This window comes from Euwallacea similis, chromosome 10 (assembly GCF_039881205.1).
Source record: "Euwallacea similis isolate ESF13 chromosome 10, ESF131.1, whole genome shotgun sequence".
Lineage (NCBI taxonomy): Eukaryota > Metazoa > Arthropoda > Insecta > Coleoptera > Curculionidae > Euwallacea > Euwallacea similis.
In genome coordinates, this window is record NC_089618.1 from 5,080,663 (window position 1) to 5,098,391 (window position 17,729).

At 40.5% G+C, this 17,729-nt stretch overlaps 7 protein-coding genes across 8 annotated transcripts; 4 read left to right on the forward strand and 3 right to left on the reverse strand.

The window, feature by feature from the left end:
* Nucleotides 1-97: 97 nt before the first annotated feature.
* On the reverse strand, nt 98-1,156 carry LOC136411510 (acyl-CoA-binding domain-containing protein 6-like). Its single transcript, XM_066394106.1, has 3 exons — nt 654-1,156; nt 363-596; nt 98-312 (listed from the first exon to the last, which is right to left on the reverse strand). Exons 1-3 carry the CDS (start codon nt 1,011-1,013, stop codon nt 124-126), a joined length of 783 nt encoding a protein of 260 aa, XP_066250203.1. The 5' UTR covers nt 1,014-1,156; the 3' UTR covers nt 98-123.
* A 10-nt stretch (nt 1,157-1,166) lies between these two features.
* LOC136411511 (histone-arginine methyltransferase METTL23) lies at nt 1,167-2,408 on the reverse strand. 2 transcript variants are annotated; one of them, XM_066394107.1, is made up of 4 exons: nt 2,114-2,270; nt 1,693-2,017; nt 1,361-1,642; nt 1,167-1,308 (listed from the first exon to the last, which is right to left on the reverse strand). In XM_066394107.1, the coding sequence occupies exons 1-3, from the start codon at nt 2,198-2,200 to the stop codon at nt 1,377-1,379; spliced, it is 678 nt and encodes a 225-aa protein (XP_066250204.1). In that variant the 5' UTR covers nt 2,201-2,270; the 3' UTR covers nt 1,167-1,308; nt 1,361-1,376. The 2 variants fall into 2 exon arrangements, 1 of the variants encoding a protein (XP_066250204.1); XR_010752329.1 differs by lacking the exons at nt 1,167-1,308; nt 1,693-2,017; nt 2,114-2,270 and adding an exon at nt 2,277-2,408 and having other exon boundaries at nt 1,504-1,642.
* A 495-nt stretch (nt 2,409-2,903) lies between these two features.
* Nucleotides 2,904-4,285, forward strand: LOC136411890 (SOSS complex subunit B homolog). Its single transcript, XM_066394686.1, has one exon. It carries the CDS (start codon nt 3,049-3,051, stop codon nt 3,673-3,675), a length of 627 nt encoding a protein of 208 aa, XP_066250783.1. The 5' UTR covers nt 2,904-3,048; the 3' UTR covers nt 3,676-4,285.
* Nucleotides 4,286-4,391: 106 nt separating this feature from the next.
* LOC136411891 (LITAF domain-containing protein) lies at nt 4,392-7,174 on the forward strand. Its single transcript, XM_066394687.1, has 3 exons — nt 4,392-4,724; nt 6,223-6,382; nt 6,699-7,174. Exons 1-3 carry the CDS (start codon nt 4,607-4,609, stop codon nt 6,802-6,804), a joined length of 384 nt encoding a protein of 127 aa, XP_066250784.1. The 5' UTR covers nt 4,392-4,606; the 3' UTR covers nt 6,805-7,174.
* Nucleotides 7,175-8,095: 921 nt separating this feature from the next.
* Nucleotides 8,096-11,200, forward strand: DUBAI (Deubiquitinating apoptotic inhibitor). Its single transcript, XM_066394684.1, has 5 exons — nt 8,096-8,334; nt 8,747-9,114; nt 9,164-9,867; nt 9,933-10,356; nt 10,408-11,200. The coding sequence occupies exons 2-5, from the start codon at nt 8,754-8,756 to the stop codon at nt 10,947-10,949; spliced, it is 2,031 nt and encodes a 676-aa protein (XP_066250781.1). The 5' UTR covers nt 8,096-8,334; nt 8,747-8,753; the 3' UTR covers nt 10,950-11,200.
* A 649-nt stretch (nt 11,201-11,849) lies between these two features.
* On the forward strand, nt 11,850-13,088 carry Surf1 (surfeit locus protein 1). Its single transcript, XM_066393899.1, has 5 exons — nt 11,850-12,090; nt 12,212-12,333; nt 12,387-12,578; nt 12,626-12,799; nt 12,850-13,088. The coding sequence occupies exons 1-5, from the start codon at nt 11,926-11,928 to the stop codon at nt 13,055-13,057; spliced, it is 861 nt and encodes a 286-aa protein (XP_066249996.1). The 5' UTR covers nt 11,850-11,925; the 3' UTR covers nt 13,058-13,088.
* Nucleotides 13,089-13,158: 70 nt separating this feature from the next.
* On the reverse strand, nt 13,159-17,673 carry pins (G-protein-signaling modulator pins). Its single transcript, XM_066393898.1, has 11 exons — nt 17,515-17,673; nt 17,003-17,235; nt 16,805-16,950; nt 16,618-16,750; nt 16,016-16,255; nt 15,700-15,964; nt 15,461-15,652; nt 15,229-15,373; nt 15,028-15,159; nt 14,699-14,975; nt 13,159-14,501 (listed from the first exon to the last, which is right to left on the reverse strand). The coding sequence occupies exons 1-11, from the start codon at nt 17,557-17,559 to the stop codon at nt 14,420-14,422; spliced, it is 1,890 nt and encodes a 629-aa protein (XP_066249995.1). The 5' UTR covers nt 17,560-17,673; the 3' UTR covers nt 13,159-14,419.
* Nucleotides 17,674-17,729: the final 56 nt, after the last annotated feature.

Genomic DNA, 17,729 nt, shown 5'->3' on the forward strand with positions numbered 1-17,729 from the left:
TCTCTATGGTGAGATAATTATCCATCATATGGAGTATTGGAAGGACAGCTGGGGCATACTGGTCAGGTTGACCCTACATATTTCATGAAAGAAAAAATTTTAAGACTTAACTATTTTATTAACTTATATGGCAACCTTTTCTGGCTGTTTGGAAAACAACATTTTTATAGCATTGTCACTGGCCACATCTAAGGCAGTGTACCCATCAGTATCTTTTACATCAAAAACTGCACCCTTGGACAGCAGCAACAGTACACATTCAGCATGACCACAACTGGAGGCGTAATGAAGGGCAGTCTGACCCTCAGAATCCTGCAATGTCTTAATGAGAACCTCAAAACAATTTGCTTAAAACCTCATACCTGAAGATTCATATCACAGCCTTCATTTATTAATAAATCCAGTAATTCCACATTTCCTACATCAGCTGCGTAGTGTATGAGGCTCATACCATCCTGGTAGATGAAGTTTTTAGACTCTTTCAATTGGCTTAAAAGGCATTTTACTTTGGTCAAATCTCCTTCCCTTATGTAGTCAAGTAGGTCTTTTTCACTGGACAAAATTTGGTGGTCTATTAAGGAAGAAACGCCAACTGACTACAAAGGCCCAAAAGTACATAATTTAAAATCCACATTTGTTATGATGATTATTACCCAGCTTTCACCTTTATCCCTCTTTAAATCAAAAGAAAACTCAGGATCAGCATTAAAAACTTGCTCAATGTATCTGTTTTTAGCCTCATTTCTTTCAAGTTCTCCCAATGATTTCCAGGCTTCCCATTTTGCTTTGCCTTTCAGATCATACCAGCTGGGTTTAGGTGCATTGCAAGGTCCCTCTAAGGCTTGCTTATAAAAGCCATAGAGTTGTAAAAGAGTATGCTCACTCAAAGAGCCTGATATGACCTGCACATGCCTGGCACATTTATTAAACTTGACTGTCAATTCATCCTCTGCCCCCACCTCAATACCCAATTCAATTAAATCACTAAAGTCATCGCCAGTGGCCGTTGCCATTCTAAGTCTACTACTAATTGAAATTGTAATGCTACTCGTTTGAAGGTGCCTCTTGGGAGGCAGGAGAGACTTTTAGTAGTTGCCCTTCGAGCTTGTGTTCTGTTGTGTTTTGAGCACTCTCAAAGCCCTGTTGGTTACCAAAAGACACAAAACCAAAGTGCTTTGACAGCCCAGTGCTCTTGTCAAAAACAACAGTGGAAACGCTCACAGGACCAAACTTGCTAAAATATTGGCGCAGCTCATTATGGCTAACAGTCCAAGGAATGTTGCTTACAAAGAGTTTATAAAATTTGCTCTAAAATACATTTTCTGTTAATTTTTAATAATTCATCAATTTTGGAACTTACACCATTACTGGCCATTTCAAGCCTTACAGGTAATCTCCAACAAGTGAATGGTGTGGCCACCAATTATCTCGTGAATATCAATCCCACTTGCAGTCCCAAGATTGCTGATATTGTGTACCTTGCAAGTCAATCCCCACTTTTCTAGCAAATGTTCAATTGACCAATCACTGCTCCTCTCTTGGTAAGTGCACACAAACCGAGCTCCACTATTGTTTGACAAGAGGTAAGCCACAGTTACTATTATATCCTCGAATGTTACGGGTTCAAAAAAACAATCTGAACCTACACAAACTTGCATAAAAACACTCTCATAGACATATAATGCAACTGACCAATAATGAGATCTAAAGGCCCCAATGAATCCAAATTACTGAGAAACAGACCCCAAGTGAGCCCAATCACCCGGATATTCTCGTTTAATGTTAAATTATTAATGTGACAACTGCGTTTTGTGTGAGCTAAGCTTTTGGGCAGGGTGGCAGAGTCGCTGAGAGTGACTTGAGCCCCACACTTGGCTGCTAAAATACCTGGCAGAGCTGTGCCTGACCCCAATTCCAATACTCTATGACCTGGGAGATTTTCACGGTTCTCCCAAAGGAACCAGGCTAGCACTGGGGCTGAAGGCCAAGTGTAAAACGAGTAACTGCCTTGAAGAAGCTGGAATTTTCCACCTTTTTTAAGTACTAATAATTTAAAAATCAAAATTCTACATAGCTACAATGCAACCCTTCCCAATACAAAAGGAGAATATACCTCTGGAATGAAGATTTCCAGTACTTCCTTCTTGCAATTCGAGCTAAATACAAATTTTTTTATTTGCTCTGTGGGATTATCAGACATTGAAAAAATGGGCCAGGGATATCGTTAATCAGCCAAGGTGTGCATTGGAGACTTTTCAATGTTCTTAGGTTATTACCTCGTTGCTTGAAGAGTTTTGGGGCTTTCCTTGGATATTTAAGGAGAATTATTCATCAAATCAAATGAAACGTGATCGATTTTAAAATAAAAATTTAGAAGTTAGGTTATAAAGTTACTTTTACAAGATTGCCAGAGTGCTTTGCTTGTACATCCTCCAAAGAGTGAAGCCCAACGAGCTAGAGGAAAATATTAACAGTGTTTCATGTGATCATTATGATTTTAGAATAGACACATTTATTAGTAATTACAAAAATGGATAAGACATTATTCAATTATTCAACGTTAAAAAATATGAAATTTTTGATCGCTTGCCCTATAAATACGACTTTCAATGCAACTTGACAACAATACCTAGCAGCCATTTTTGATACGAAGGTTACATAAGCATATATTTGTTCTTTGTCTTATTCTACAGATAGAACAAAGTTAGATATTAGATATACAAGATCAACGAATATGTTGTGTCTCTTTTTAGCCCTTATAATTAAATAAGATAACAACAAAAACTTTATTATTCCCAAATTCTTATCGTCCTGCGCACGCGCACGTCTGATAACTGTAGCATTCTTCTTGACGTTAACAAAAATAATGATATGTTTACATTTAAATCCTTCGTAACAGATTTCCTACATATTTCAATGATTTTTACCAATTTAGGCACAATTCAAGCATTAGCTAAACACTCACATTAACCAAATCCCTACAATCGCAACAATTCGCACTTAAGCCACAAATTTCTAGGTTAGGAGCCTCACAGGAGTATCCCTACGATGGACAGCAACTACGTCCAAATCAAAGACATGCGACCGGGCCTCAAGAACTTCAATGTCATTTTTATAGTGTTAGAAGTAGGCCCCGTGAACTTCACCAAGGAGAACCGGGAGGTGAGGACCTTTAAAGTGGCGGACGCTACAGCTTGTGTAAACGCTAGCGTATGGGACGAGCCGGGACAACTCCTGATGCCGGGGGACATTGTTCGCCTCACAAAGGGCTACCTCAACATGTTCCGCAACTGCCTCACTCTGTATACATCCAAGGGAGGAGACCTGCAGAAGATTGGAGAATTTTGCATGGTGTTCAATGAACAACACAACATTTCCGAGCCTAATTTATTCACGCAGCAACCTCCGCCTCCCCCACAAAACAACATAAATAATGGGACTAATAATGGGGTAGGTCGGGTGGGAACTTCAGGGGCTGCAAATTTACCAGTGACAACCTCTAGTGCTCCCGTTCAACATAATAATGTTATCAGTACAAAGAGTGGGGCAAATAATAGTGGGAATTTGGCAAGGCCCACAACTAATAGTGGGGGGGCAGGTAATAGTGGTAGTGATTCGAAGAGGCAAAGAGGCTCCAGAGGGGGGCAGCATAGGAACCGACACACAAGGACTTAAGTTTACATTGTGATTGTTATAGACAGACAACTTTTGAGTTGCCAGAGGGTGCTTAAAGCCGTTTTTTCTGTTTCTTGTGAATACAGTTTGAACCGATTTCAAAACATGTATGTTAATGTGAGCTGATGATGTGGTATACAACGATTAAGGATTTTAAATTCTTTTCAAAAGCATCCAAGACAAGTGTTTAAACCAGGTTCGAACAAAATTGAGGCGACTTTTCAACTCAATGTGTCCTTTTCAAAATTCTAGATTTTCCTAGAAGGGAAATCTGGGTTTGAAAACCTGGATCGATACATAAGCACTTAATTGTAGCTTTGTTTTGAACGGTCATTGAGAGCGCAATAATTTGGTATTATATAGTACTTAAGTAGCTATTAATTTCCTTCATGACAATTATTATTCTTATTTTGTTTAGTTTATTGGGTCCTGAGATGGGGATCCAATAGTTGTAAAAACCCGGAATGGGGTTCGCCCTTGCTTTGGACATTTTGTTTATAATTTCCTGTATTTTTGCGTAAGCATAAACCCATAGTGTTAAGACAAAGCAACACATCAGCTAATAAGAGAAATGACGTATTGAATTAAATCTTTAGTTTTCCCATATTAATTTTCGCTAATTCTCTTAAAAACTCCCTGGAAAACGCAAGTTTCTGAAACTAAACAATGCCGATTTCGGATAAGTTCCAGCACCAGAATCTAGAAAATCGAGCGATTGGCCGCAGGCCGCCAACGTGTTTTGTTTTCGCTCCCCGTCGACTGCTCGGATGAAAAGTTTGACCTCGGCCTACCAGATTTAGAACGTGAAACAAGCGCCGATCGTCCATCGCCTGCTCGTTAGTTTCAATCCGTGCCTCGAATCAAGCTCTTACGCCGTAATCGTTAGTGAGAATTTGACGTGCGTTTGTTTCTGACAAGTTTGAGTAACAAGATGAGCAAGGGATACGACATGCCGCCCCCATACGGACCACCGCCAGCAGCGCCCCCTAGTTATGCCCAGGCTGTCGGGGGTGTTCCTCCTAGTGCCCCATACATTCCCACCTACCACCGTAAGTATATCAACAATCCATTTCGTCTATACATAGGCATTATTCACCATTTTGTCGGGAAATCTTGTTGTTGCAAGACTTTCCATTGTAGTTAAGTAATGGATTTTTGATAACAAGTGTTGACCTCTACTACGTCAATGGTCTAGTTCTTTTGTGACGTAAGGATGCACCCATCGTTTGAAATACAGAATGATCGGGGCATATGTTGTGCGAGAGAGTGACGTCAATGAGCAACGCTAAATTTAGCGAAGAAATGTCTTGAGCTGCTGAACTGAATTGTTTACGTGGGTACCACACAATTATTTTTTTATAGACAATAAGAAAATGGACAGATCTAGGTGTTAATTATAGATGTGGATTTCCTTCGAATACAGATGGATCAAAGTGCACGCACCTTTATCTGGAATATAACGGAAATTTTCCTTCTAATAAACTTAACTGGACTTTGACTTTTTGGCCTTAATGGGCCGCCTAATTGTTATTTAATTTCCTGCCTGCATCTTTTCCATTGCCTAGAAAGTGTGATGTCACGGTTTCCATGGCAATCCTAGCGTCAAGGCCGAAAATACTGAGGCTTACTCCATAGAAAAAAACTCGTTGACAAGGCCTCCATTATACGCTTCTAACGTCGACAGATGCTTTTAGCGCTCCCTTTAAAAGTCGAAACGACACAGGGAACGTTTTCCCATTAAATCCACAAAAACGCATCTGCTCAATCTACACGCAAACCGGAAATTTAAGTTTTTGTTGGGTAAATGGTATTAGATTTCGTTCGGAGGATGTTTTTCCTTGCACGGTGCGGGGAGAATTCCAATGGGTTTAATGCGATTCTTGCCAGGTCCGGGTACCGGTATTCTTCTGTAGGTATAATATAAGAAGCGAGATCCGTTAGGAAAATATTTGCTACTGAAAAGGCATTAGCGGGAATTCAATTAGACATTCAAAGTTATGTAAATATTTGATAGCTCAAGCTGAGCAGAATGGAAACTGCTGCTAAATGGGTTGCATTGGAGAGTTGACTTAAACACCTCTTAAGAAAAAATTTAATGTGCAATTCCTAGATAATGGCTCTTTTCGAACCATATTAAGCGCAACGCATCAGTTTTTAACCATAACTTTCACTTTATTATGTAGTGAAACGGATGGGAAAGTACGTCTAAATTCGCTTACAGAACTTAGCATAACATGAAACGCAAGATCGTCACTTAACTCAGTGACTTCAAATTAAAAGCGCCCCCAGGAGAGCTTTCTGCCCCTATGTTTGACGCTCTAATTACCGTTTAAAAAAGTCCTTTAATTAATGGGGAAGAGAAGTTTGGTCCCATAGAATTTTAGTTGTCCCCAGTGAAAATGTGAATGAGCGGTGCTCTCTTAATGCCGCTATTTTCGTAAAGACAATGCCCCACCCACAGTCATCCCAAAATTTCTCATCATTATTGTGCCGTGCCAAAAATCGTACATACGCGTTAGATACTTTATTATTACCACTACATTTTAGTGAGAAAAGATCCAGAAATCCTGACCACGATAGTTCCAGTAGTGGGGCCCAATTCCACGCACATGGTGTGTCCGCACTGTGGGGCCGAGATTGACACAAGCACCAAATCGAAACCCGGGATCAGGGCCTACATTGCCAGCGCCGTTTTGTGTCTCATCGGGTAAGAAGGTTGTTATTGTTGATAAAATGGTGAATGACGATCGATGCTCCACGAAACTCGAGGAAGTTTAGTTCCGAAAGCGTTAAATTTATGGCTGTTAGTGCCTAACAAACAATGAATATTAGGCATGACACATTTGCTTGATGTGCTCATTTAAATTCCCCACAGATATCAATGCAGAGCAGAGGAATTTTAATGGGCGATGAAGTAATTGCTGTAACACTTGCAGGGCCATTACAATCGAATTGATTCGCCATTAATTCTTACGTTGACTCGTTAAATTTCAATAAAGGTCCCGTGCTTTTTTGCCTTAAAGGTGCTTCTGCGGGTGCTGCCTGATTCCTTGCTGCATGGAGCAGTGCATGGACATCTCCCATTCGTGCCCTAATTGCGACTCATACCTGGGAACGTATAAGAAATAATGCTAATCTTGCAGTTGGCGATACGGGAAATTCGTTTTAGTTTGTTTAAATTACCACAGTACCTTACATCAAGCTAAACCAGGGCTGAGAGATAACGCGGGGAGGTTGTTAACAAGTTGTTTGTTGCAGTGTGGGACGATTAATACGTAATTGCTACAGTGTACCCCATGCTACAGTATAATGGGTATATGTGTTTGTAGATCTGATTACTCGTTATTTAATGTATTAATTATTAAGACCAAAGGTGACCCGCTTACCTTGCTAATAAATAAGAAAAGTAATCGCAAAAACCACTCGCATTATATCCGATTTGCACTTTAGTAATATACGTGTAAACGCAATAAATAAACTCCTGTTTATATCAATGTTATTAAGGCTTGTTTGTTATTGTTCCATCCCAATTAATTCATGCCAAAACCAGCTGGCGCCGCCTTGTTTTCCCATTAAAATGGCGATTAAAATTAGAATTCGCAACATCTGGAAATCCTAATTTGCTTCGGTTGAAAACGATCGTAACTCACCTCCGGCCTTCCTTTCCGTGCCGCTCTTCGCAACGATCCAATTCCAAAGTGCCCATTTCGTCACGTTTATTTTTGCTGCCGCTTATTCATGCTGCTATTGCGAATTATCGGCGAATTAATTAATGCTATTACCAGCTCAGTTTAGGAGCGCTTTATAGTAAAGCGCAAGCGACAGGCCGACGAAGGTTACAAACGTTCATGACCATTAAGTTTTTCAGCGCACTGAGCAGGATTTCTGAGTACCACCAGTTCATTAAGCGCGACCATTTCGAGAAGGCCGTGGAAACAATAAAATGTCATGCTAGCGCCACTTTTTATTTCCCTAGTGACCCTTGCAATATTGGTAATTAGTCATAATTGTGCAAATTAACAGCTCGTTTTATTAGTGTGATAAGTAAATTGGGTTGCACTCTCGCGAATGCCTCGACAGAATTAATTTATGAACATTGGGGCGCGGAATATGATTGAGTGTGGGCGCAGACAGATAGTAGAGGTGGCGAAGACTCACTCCAAACCGGATAACGAAAGGCCAAAAATTGGAGAATACTGAAAAGTCCAAAGATTGGCCCCAGATGTATCTCTGGAACGACTGAAGTTAATAAATAGTGAATTTTACCGTTTATCACCTGACACTCATTTGTAACATTATTTTAAAGATGCCCTAAAATGTTTATTCAATTTTGAGATATTTATAACGTTCTTGTCAAATAGTTTTGAAAAACCGTCGGACCCTTTAAATCCTCTCCCTTTGCTCGTGTCGAAGTTGGCACGTCACCTGTTAAGAACCGTCACCAAGAGTCAACAACTTTTTCCCATTTTCTCAACTTTTCTGCATACTTTTCGCAAATTTTGGATCGCCTTTATTTGATTAAATTGTCACTAAAATAACAATAAAATTATTCTGTTGGCAGGGATTACGGTCTCGGATTAGTGCTTCAAACCCCGTCTACATTTTGGGGCCGACGATTGCTTGGATATGACATTGGCCTGACGTAAAAGGTTACCGAAAGTAAGCAGCTCCAAATATCTATAATTTATTGCTAAAAAGTGCTTGTAAATTCGCGAAAGGACTATTTTTAGCTCGGGTTTGAACAAAGCACCGCGGGTGACTCAAAAGTGGTCCCTGATTGTTTGTCCTACCAGTGCAGATTTAGTTTTAAAAAGTTGTGGAATGGGGCTCTTGTGACCAATTGGTGGTTGTGTCAATTAAAACAATACAAGGATTCCAGCTGCAAATTCATGCTAAATTAATAGAGATAAATTTACCACTTCTTTGCAGATCCCCATTACCAAATACAGAGTAGTTTGATTTTTTTAATAATCAATTTCGTGTGTGTTTCCTAGTGACACTAAGTCACTCAAAGTGCCTTTAAACTATGTTTTTTTATGAGACTTAAGGTGTCTCTTTTTGTCCTTCATAGTTGAATAATGGCAGTAAAACAGAAGAATGTTGTGGGCCCAGTCGCCACTTCACCAGAAGTCAGGCTACAAATTATTTTGCGAGTCCTGCAAGATATCCAGCCACAGGATAGCAACAACCTCACCACCGTATATGCTCACATTGTCACTGGACTGGGTACCGTGGCAGTACCCAGCAATCCTGTTACTTACATGAAGTTTATTGAAGACATCAAGAGCGTCCAAGAGATTCTACTAAAGGCAAATGATAACAAGAATGTAATTTTTGTCACCTTGAAAGCTTTATATGATGAGATTTCAAATCCTGAAAAAACACCTAGTCCTGTCATGTCCATTGTGTTGCAGTTGCTCAATGTGGAGTTTCTGCCAGGTAAGGGCCTTATATGTAGGTTTTATAAAATCTAAAACTCTCTTTACAGCTGCAGTTAAATTCATCCTAAATGATGGTTACCCTGAACAAAAACTAGAAAAAGCTTTACACACTCTATGCATATGGCTGACTAAATGGACCTGGACTGACAATCTTGGCCCTCTGGTCTTGACTTTCATGAAAGGACTGGAACAGGAGCAATTTTATGACATTCTAGTAGAAGTCACCTTGGACACTATTGAGCCTCTATTCAAGCTGATTGTGCTGCACAACAGCCGGCGATGTGTCTTCCCTGTCGTGTACCATATGCTAACTAGAATGCAGCGCAGTCCTGCAGCATTCCATAAGGTGGTGCCACACATCCCAAATGTTGTCAACATCCTTGCCAAAGATGAAACAAATAAATCATATCTCCTGCAGCTGGTCGCTCTGTTTACAGTTTTGATGGATCACTTTTCTGGTTTCAATGAACTGTATGAGCCAATAAGGCAGCTTTTGGCTCCATTCAGGAACAGTGTAGCACATCAGCCCCTGAGCTGTGAAGGATGGTCCTATAATGGACCATTGCGCAGTCCTGATGATAAAGTAGGTCTCTACAATCTGGGGAATACCTGCTATATGAATAGCGTGCTACAGGCTTTATATATGACTGCAACTTTTCGGAATAATGTGTTGTCACATCAGGGCGGAGCTCTGCCGCCATTGTTCTCCAAGCTACAGGTCTTGTTTGCCTTGTTGCAGCATTCAAATAAGGTTAGTTTGAGACTGTAATATATCACGTTTCCAGGGACTTAGAGTTCTCTTGCATTATTTGTTAGATGTGTTTATCTCCCCGAGATATTCTAACATTGCTGCGGCCCCCCGGCTTTGTAATGGGGCACCAGCATGACAGTTCAGAATTCCTGGGCTATCTCCTAGACACGTTGCATGAACAGGAGAAGAATCTAAGTGACAGTTATGAGCATTACACATGTCAGTTGGGTCAAGTCTCACAATCAACTGACGCCGAGGCGTCTCTCACGGTGGTGCAACGCTCCTTTGGTGGAAAAACCATGACTGTGTCCCATTGCGGTGAGTGCGGCACCAAAAGCGAGAAAGAGGATAATTTCCGCGAGCTGCAGCTCTCCTTTCCAACGAACTCCGATAATCAGAGCGTGCAAGATTTGTTGGGGTATTTTTTACAGTCTGAAAAACTCTGCGGGGACAATCAGTACCGGTGTGACGTATGTGATAGATTGACTGGTAAGTGTTCTCCCTAGAGAATTAAAATAAGCTCTTCATTGTATCTCTTAGATGGAGAACGCATCACTACAGTTGTAGCAGCTCCTACCCACCTCATTCTAACCCTCAAGCACTTCCGGTACGACCCCGCCTCGCAGACGCGCACCAAGTTGTTGCAGCGCGTTAACCTGGACAGTCGCATCTGTCTAGAGGGAAGATTTTTCGATCTCTACGCCGCGGTGGTGCATCATGGCACTAGCGTGGACTCGGGGCATTATTACACCTTCGCCAAAGACTCCGCCGGCTGGTACAAATTCAATGACAGCGTTGTGAGCAAGGCGGCCGAGCAAAGTTTGCATGCACTCAAACCCCCCGAAACACCCTACGTGTTGTTTTACGTGTGCGAAGATGTCATCGAACCGGAAAACCTGCCTTGGGACGCGCTTTCGACCCCTTTACAGAACGCTGTTACGAAAGATCGCGCGGACAGTGAGAGGATTTCGCGTGTTTCAGTTGCCAGGGATGTATCAAAATCCCGGAAAGACGACCCACCCCCTCCGGGCTGCGGTGGTGGTGGGTTCAATTCGACCCCTGGAAATATGTATGTGTGCTGAAGTTAACAAACTCTAATCTAAAAAAAGGAGATGGATGGGTGAGAGAAGTGGTTGTAAAAAGTATTAGTGAGTCCGTTTTTGCTGGAAACCTTCGGCCAATACAATTGGTTGTTATTGTAAAATAATACATCTCTGGTGAGACCGGAGTTTTCTTTGAATATAATTTTTAAGAAGGTTTGTTTTTGATTACTATTACGATGTATATTTAATTACACAATATTAATAGTAAAATAAATGTTGTTGTTTTATAATTGAGCAGTTTTTATTCATTTCATTCAAATATTTTCAATCTTCTAAGAACCGGTGTTTTTTCATTTTTATCTACATTATTTACAGAGAGCCTCTCCAGGTAGGCTCCGAGCACTCTTCTGGTCTTTAATGTCTCCCTGTAGGTGTATGAATAAAAATCTAGTGGTGCATCATTCGAGAGATCGTCCACTCCAAGAACCTGCACCAGCAAGTGACATTTTCAAAAAAGTCTCACTTGACAGGTGACAGTAGCGGACGAACAAAAAGGGGTCGTTAACATTTAAAAGGGAAAACAATCCTAAAAAAACTTTTTTTTCTGTCCTGAACTCCCTCGAGAGAGAGTACCACAACATCTCCCTTACTATTAGTGATATCAAGCTGTGACAATTAGTGCAAACCTTAACCCTGTGCAAAAAATAAAGTAGTTGACTAGGAAAAGCGCGTATTTAATCTACTAGATCAGTTTCTCTATTGGGTTGAATACTGATCTTCTCTGCGTGTCCACCGAGAATTATAATGCAATTCGAACCTGTTCACTCTAGGTGCACGCTACACTGTTACCGACATCTTGATCGGTAAACGCACGCATAAACATAATCTCGACTAACCCAATAACTGTCACGTTATCTCAGTCTTAACCTCAAAATTTGTTTACATTTAGAACTTAAATTTTCAAAAATAATTAATTTGATTAAAATAAAAACTGAAATAAGTGGCCCTAATTAATATGAATCAGTTGTTTAGGATAATAGTTATTACCAGGCCCAGAGTTCTGTACAATCCTGTAGTAAACTTCAGCGACAAGGCGAAATTAAAGCAAGGCTCTCGACCTCTGCTGCGAGGGAAAGAATCTACTTTAGAACAAATCGGGCTTTACGGATGGTTTTTATTGGTAATTGATTGCGTTTGGCCAAAAGGCTTCCTTACTCTTTCTCACTGTGTCTATACATCTATGCACAGATTAAGATTTCTGTTTCGAATCAATTCCTTTATTGATTCTGCAATTGATTCAGGCAATCCCTGTAACATCTTTCGGTTTGGGAGTATGGCAAGTGAAAAGAAAATTCTGGAAAGAAAACCTTCTTTCTCAACTATGTCAAATCACTGGAAGTACTCCCATTGAGTTGCCTCAAAGGTACTAAAACTCCCACCATCTACTAAACTAATTTTACAATTTTTTTTCTATAGTTTGAAGGAGTTAAAAGACCTTGAGTATCACCCTATCCATGTTCAAGGTACTTTTTTACATGAGAAAGAAATCTATATGGGTCCTAGAAGTTTAATCAGAAAAGAGGACTCTTCAACACCAAAATCCTTTTTCCAAGATACCCAGAGCCAGGGCTATTTAGTGGTCACACCTTTTAAATTGGCTGACAGGGAGTAAGTCTTACCTATATATCAAATTTTGGATAATTATGAAAACATAGTGAAACGATTTTGGTTAACCGTGGCTGGGTCCCTACCAAAAAACTAAAACCTTCCTCCAGGGCAGGAGGACAAATTGATGGAGTGGTGGATGTGATTGGTTTGCTGAGACTAAACGAAAATAGGCCCAATTTCAGTATAAAGAATAAAGAAGGCAGCAATCTGTACTTTTACAGGTGAATGAATATTTCTGTCAGCAACGTGGGATTATGTAAGTTTAATGCAGGGATTTGGCGTCAATGTGTACGGCCACTGGGGCTTTGCCAATCTTCCTAGACCAGACCACAGACTTTAATATACAGGGTGGTCCGATAGGAGGTCAGACAAGGGTCACTTTGAGAAATGAGCATCTGTCTTACATCATTACCTGGTTTTCGTTAAGTGCAGCAACGTCGTACATGTGGATGCGTAAGTACGTCTTTAAAGCTAAATAAATCACATTGGTGTGTAATATATTGTTGTGTATTGCGTAAAAGTTGTGTTAATTCCATTTGTTTGAGGAAGAATAAGAGATTCTCAAAGGCCTGTTAAAATATTGAATTAAAATACGTTTATTTTTCTTATACATAATTTGTATATTTTTAAAGACAAATAATATACAAGGTGCTTTCTAAATATATGGCACAAATTTAAGGGGATTTTCCTTGGACGAAGATTTCCGAAATACCGGGTGTTTTGGGGGGTTTAGAGAAAATACCATTTTCCTTTTGAAATTAGGACGGATATAAGGCGACAAGGAATATCTCCATAAATTTGCTCTGTATGTTTAGAGAACACCGTGTAAACTTTTCACAAAAATAATCATCTGGGGCTGATCTAAGTACAGCATTGGTACAGTGAAGAGTATTGATCTACAGGGCTGAAACTTTTAACTTGTTTTAAGACTTTCTGTCCATATACTTTCTTGAATAATTTAGGTTGATATGGGAATTATCTATTGGACATTATTCGATTCAAAACGCAAAAATTTGACACCTACATTTTCGTATACAGGGTGACTATAGAAACTAAAAAATTCATAGACACCTCATATATAACTAGAGACAAACAGCTGGTTTGGTTAAACATCTACATGGCGGGACATTTCGTCATAACAGAAGCCCGGAAATTCGCGTTTAATCCTCCAGTCCAGTTTGTCATATAAATCTGCCTAAAAAATGCGATGTAAACAACGGTACATTTCCATCATAATAATGGAGGAACAAAATTGGCGCAAACGGTTTATCACAATTCGGCAGCGCTGTGCTGCTCGATTTAGTCAAAAGACCTAGTCAGGCGCTGGACATTTAATAAACATTAATAGCGTCTTTGAGTGGGTATACAGGTGTTCGTTGGAAAACTTGCACCGATCAGGAACACCCTGTATGTGAGGGAATCTTATTATCTTCGATTGAGTTATATTATTCGAATGTTGAAAATATATACGCGCTTTATACAAAAATTTAAGTAAATAGTATAAAAAAAATAAAAACTATATGACGAGGATGTTCAAAAAATGAAATTGGCACTTTAAGTTATTTGGGTGCATTTCACGCTCGGAACAAACCTGGTAAATGCAACTAAAACCTAAATGATAAGGTTAAAAATTTGCTCAATTATGCCCCCTTCGACAAGAGCTCTTAAAAGTTAAGTACCACTGAACTTCTGAGATTCTCGAAGATAAGTACTTATGTTATAACAATTCAGAGGGCAATCTACTCAATACTTCTCTATATGTGAATAACAATCTTAGGTTAGTTCTTGTACTATTAACTCTATGGTTGCTTTTTTGTTTAAACGTGAGTGAAGGACCAGCTTTATTTCTTCTTTAATGCTTTTTTGGAGCTGTTTAGGCCATTCGTAGAGGGATGGTGATGTGGTACTGCACCGTTCGCCATCCTGTCCAAAAAAAGAAAAATAGCCACAGTTTTTCCCAAATTGGGAGATAATTGCATGGAACAAAAATATTGTTTTTAAAGGAGGTTTGTTGAGAGCGAAAAACTTGGTTTTTGAGCACTGTGTGCATAGAGTCAATCATAGAGTAACTCTCACTTGTGAGTGATGAATATAAGGGAATTACCCAGCAAACTACTAACCTATTGTTGCTCCTGGGCACAGCGGCTCTCTGGTCGTCCATGCGGCCCGACTGGAAGCGCATGATCAACGAAAAAAAGTCTTCATCTGGAACTGTGGCTCCTCTCGGGACTCCCGGGGCTACAGCCAGGGACACGCTCTCCGATTCGTCCGCCGTGGGCGGTAATGGCGATCTCTGGTCATCCAGGCGCGAATTCTGACACCGCACCAACTGATCCAGGAAATGATCGTCTGGTATGCTGGAATCGGCCAAGCGCTGCCGTGAAGACGTTTGTAACCCTGAATGGATTCATCATTATCAATTATGGAAAAGGAAATTATAACAACTCGCCTGGTAAACTAGGCAGTTCCACCCTCTGCTCGTCCATCCGCTTGCTCTGCATGCCCGTGATTAGATCGAAAAGATCTTCGGGTTCATCGTTTTTCGGAAGATTCACCACGTTCTTGTTCTCCTTGTTCTCACCTATATAAACATTAAAAATGCTCATGTGATGTTGACAGTACTGTTTTGCATAGCTACAATGTTCACTACCTTTTACGTTCAAGGAACATCGCTGGTCGTCCATTCGCTTAGACTGGAAGCGGGACAGCAAATCGAAGAACGAGTCTTCGTCCTCATTTTTGCCCGTAGGGTTACCGGGCATGCTTGCCCCTGCAGTTTTCCCATCGGGTGTCATCTAGACATGAAATAACTCAGCTATTACGCCTAAAGCAGTCTAATATGGCGACAGAAAGGCAGAGAAAACTACCACAAAAGCAACTACCTTAATAAGACTAAGCTGTTCCATGCTTTCGCGTCTCACCCTGTGCAAATAATTATCTCGCTCAGGTCTCCCTGGAGTTTTCATCAGCGGTGAGACTTCGTCTGTCGCTTCGGGGCTCTCGGGCAAATTCAGTACCTTTTTCAAGTCGGCGATATTCATTTTGGCAGTGGCTTCGCCCAAAGGGTCTCCGATCTATTTGCACTAATAAACAATATGGCAATATTACCCCTATTGCATACCTCTTTACTGATTCCTAAATGCTTCTTGGCGAAATTGAGAGCTTGATCATGGTGACCTAGCGACGCGTGCGCATTACCCAAGGACCAACAGGCCCGCCCTTCCCCCACTCGATCACTTAGATTCTGCGCAATCAACAAATGCCTCAAGTGGTACTCAATGGCCGTTTCATAGTCTCGCAACAAGGTGTAGGTGTTTCCCAGGCTATAACAGGCCTGCGCCTCTATCGCTTGGTCGGTTAGTTCCTGAGCCAGAGCCAGGGTGCGCCTGAAAGCAAATGAGGGTTTAGAAAAAAAAAAGAAAGATAGTGAAACTCACTTATAGTGATGGGCCGCTTCTTCGAACTGTCCAATGAAAATGTGTGAGTTGCCCAAGTTGCTATGTGCACGCCTTTCAGCTGCTTTGTCACCAAATTGACGTGCGATTGATAGTCTTTCTTCGTGATAGTGAATCGCTTGCCCGAAATCGCCCAACAAGTAGTAAGTGTTGCCTAAATTGCCGCAAGCGCGGCCTTGAGCGGCCACGTCGCCTAGCTCGCGCATCAGGGCCAGGTTGTCTCTGCACAGAACACAGAAACTCAATAACGTTGAATAAGTGCTTTTTAAAAATATATACAAATTTTTTACACCATTCAAAATATAAATACGACTTTTAGATACCATAAAAACTACATTGCAGGGATCTAAATTGAATAATGGAGTTTGTGTGAGTGAAATAATCAAAAGTGCTTGGAAGTCATGCTTGAGGCCGACCACTATAATTCAACTTACTCATAACAACCTATAGCACTGCGAAAACAGTCTTGCACCTCCTCTGAAAAGTGACTGGGGATTTTTTGCCAAAACAACCTCCTTTGCATGGCAAAACCACATTTTATAGCCCAGTTACTGACACACTTTGACACAAAACATTACACTTACTCATAATAAGAAACAGCTTCTTGAAGGCACTCTTTCATCTCCTCAGAGATTTCTCCTAGATCTTTCTGGCCTACTCGGCCAATATGCTTGCCTTTGGCATGGTGCACATTTCCCAAATTATACAGCGCCCTCCCTAAATCACATTTTTATTTATGAATAACTTCAAGCTAACATTAAAACCACAAACCTTCACTCAATTTATCATCAAGTTCCCGAGCTAACTCTAAATGCCTTTTGCAGCACACAACTGCTTCATCAAATTTTCCCATTACTTTCAGTGTGTTCCCCAAGTTTCCTGAAGACTTGGCCTCCCCCAATTTATCCCCCATAGTCCTAAATAACAACCCATAACAACTCCCTCCTTTTAAAATAAAATTCTATCTACCTAGCCAAAGTCAAGTCATGCTTATGATATTGCATTGCTTTATTGTAGTCTCCCAAATAGAAATATGCATTCCCTAACTGGCTGTATATGGCACTTAAGGTACGCAAGTCATCAGTTCCTGCCTGAATTGCAGCTTGAAAAAAGGCCACTCCAGCTCGACAATCGCCTGCCTTGCACAGCCTCTCACCTTCAAGAGCAAGCTCTAAGCACATATTACTGGAACCATCGAATTCCTAAAAAATAATTAACCCTCTTGACTAGTTTTACCAGTGTAAATTTGTAAAATAAGACTTCTTTATTGTTGACTTTAAGTACCATTAGGAAGCTTTATAGGGAACTGTTGGTTATTGACGTAATTGAATTAAAGACACTTCCTGTTAATTGAACTAATCGGCACGTATTGAAAGGGGCTCCATTTGGACTTTAAAGATGACTAATGTTGTGAATGCATGGAATGTTGAAAAGGGAGTGGACTAATTTTGGCTTTAAACGGAGGAAAAGTATACGTTTACCTGTACAGCGTTCTGCACGCTCTCTTGACTGGTCGTCACAGACATTATTAAGACTTTAATGAACTTAAAACGATGATTTAAAGGGATATTTGCAGTAATTAAAGCATTTTTAAAGCAACAAACTGGCTATTTATTTTTGTTTGTTGCAACCGTCAATTTTGACAACAAGTGACACTTGAAGTGGATCTGTTAGAACCGTTTAGATCATCACAGAG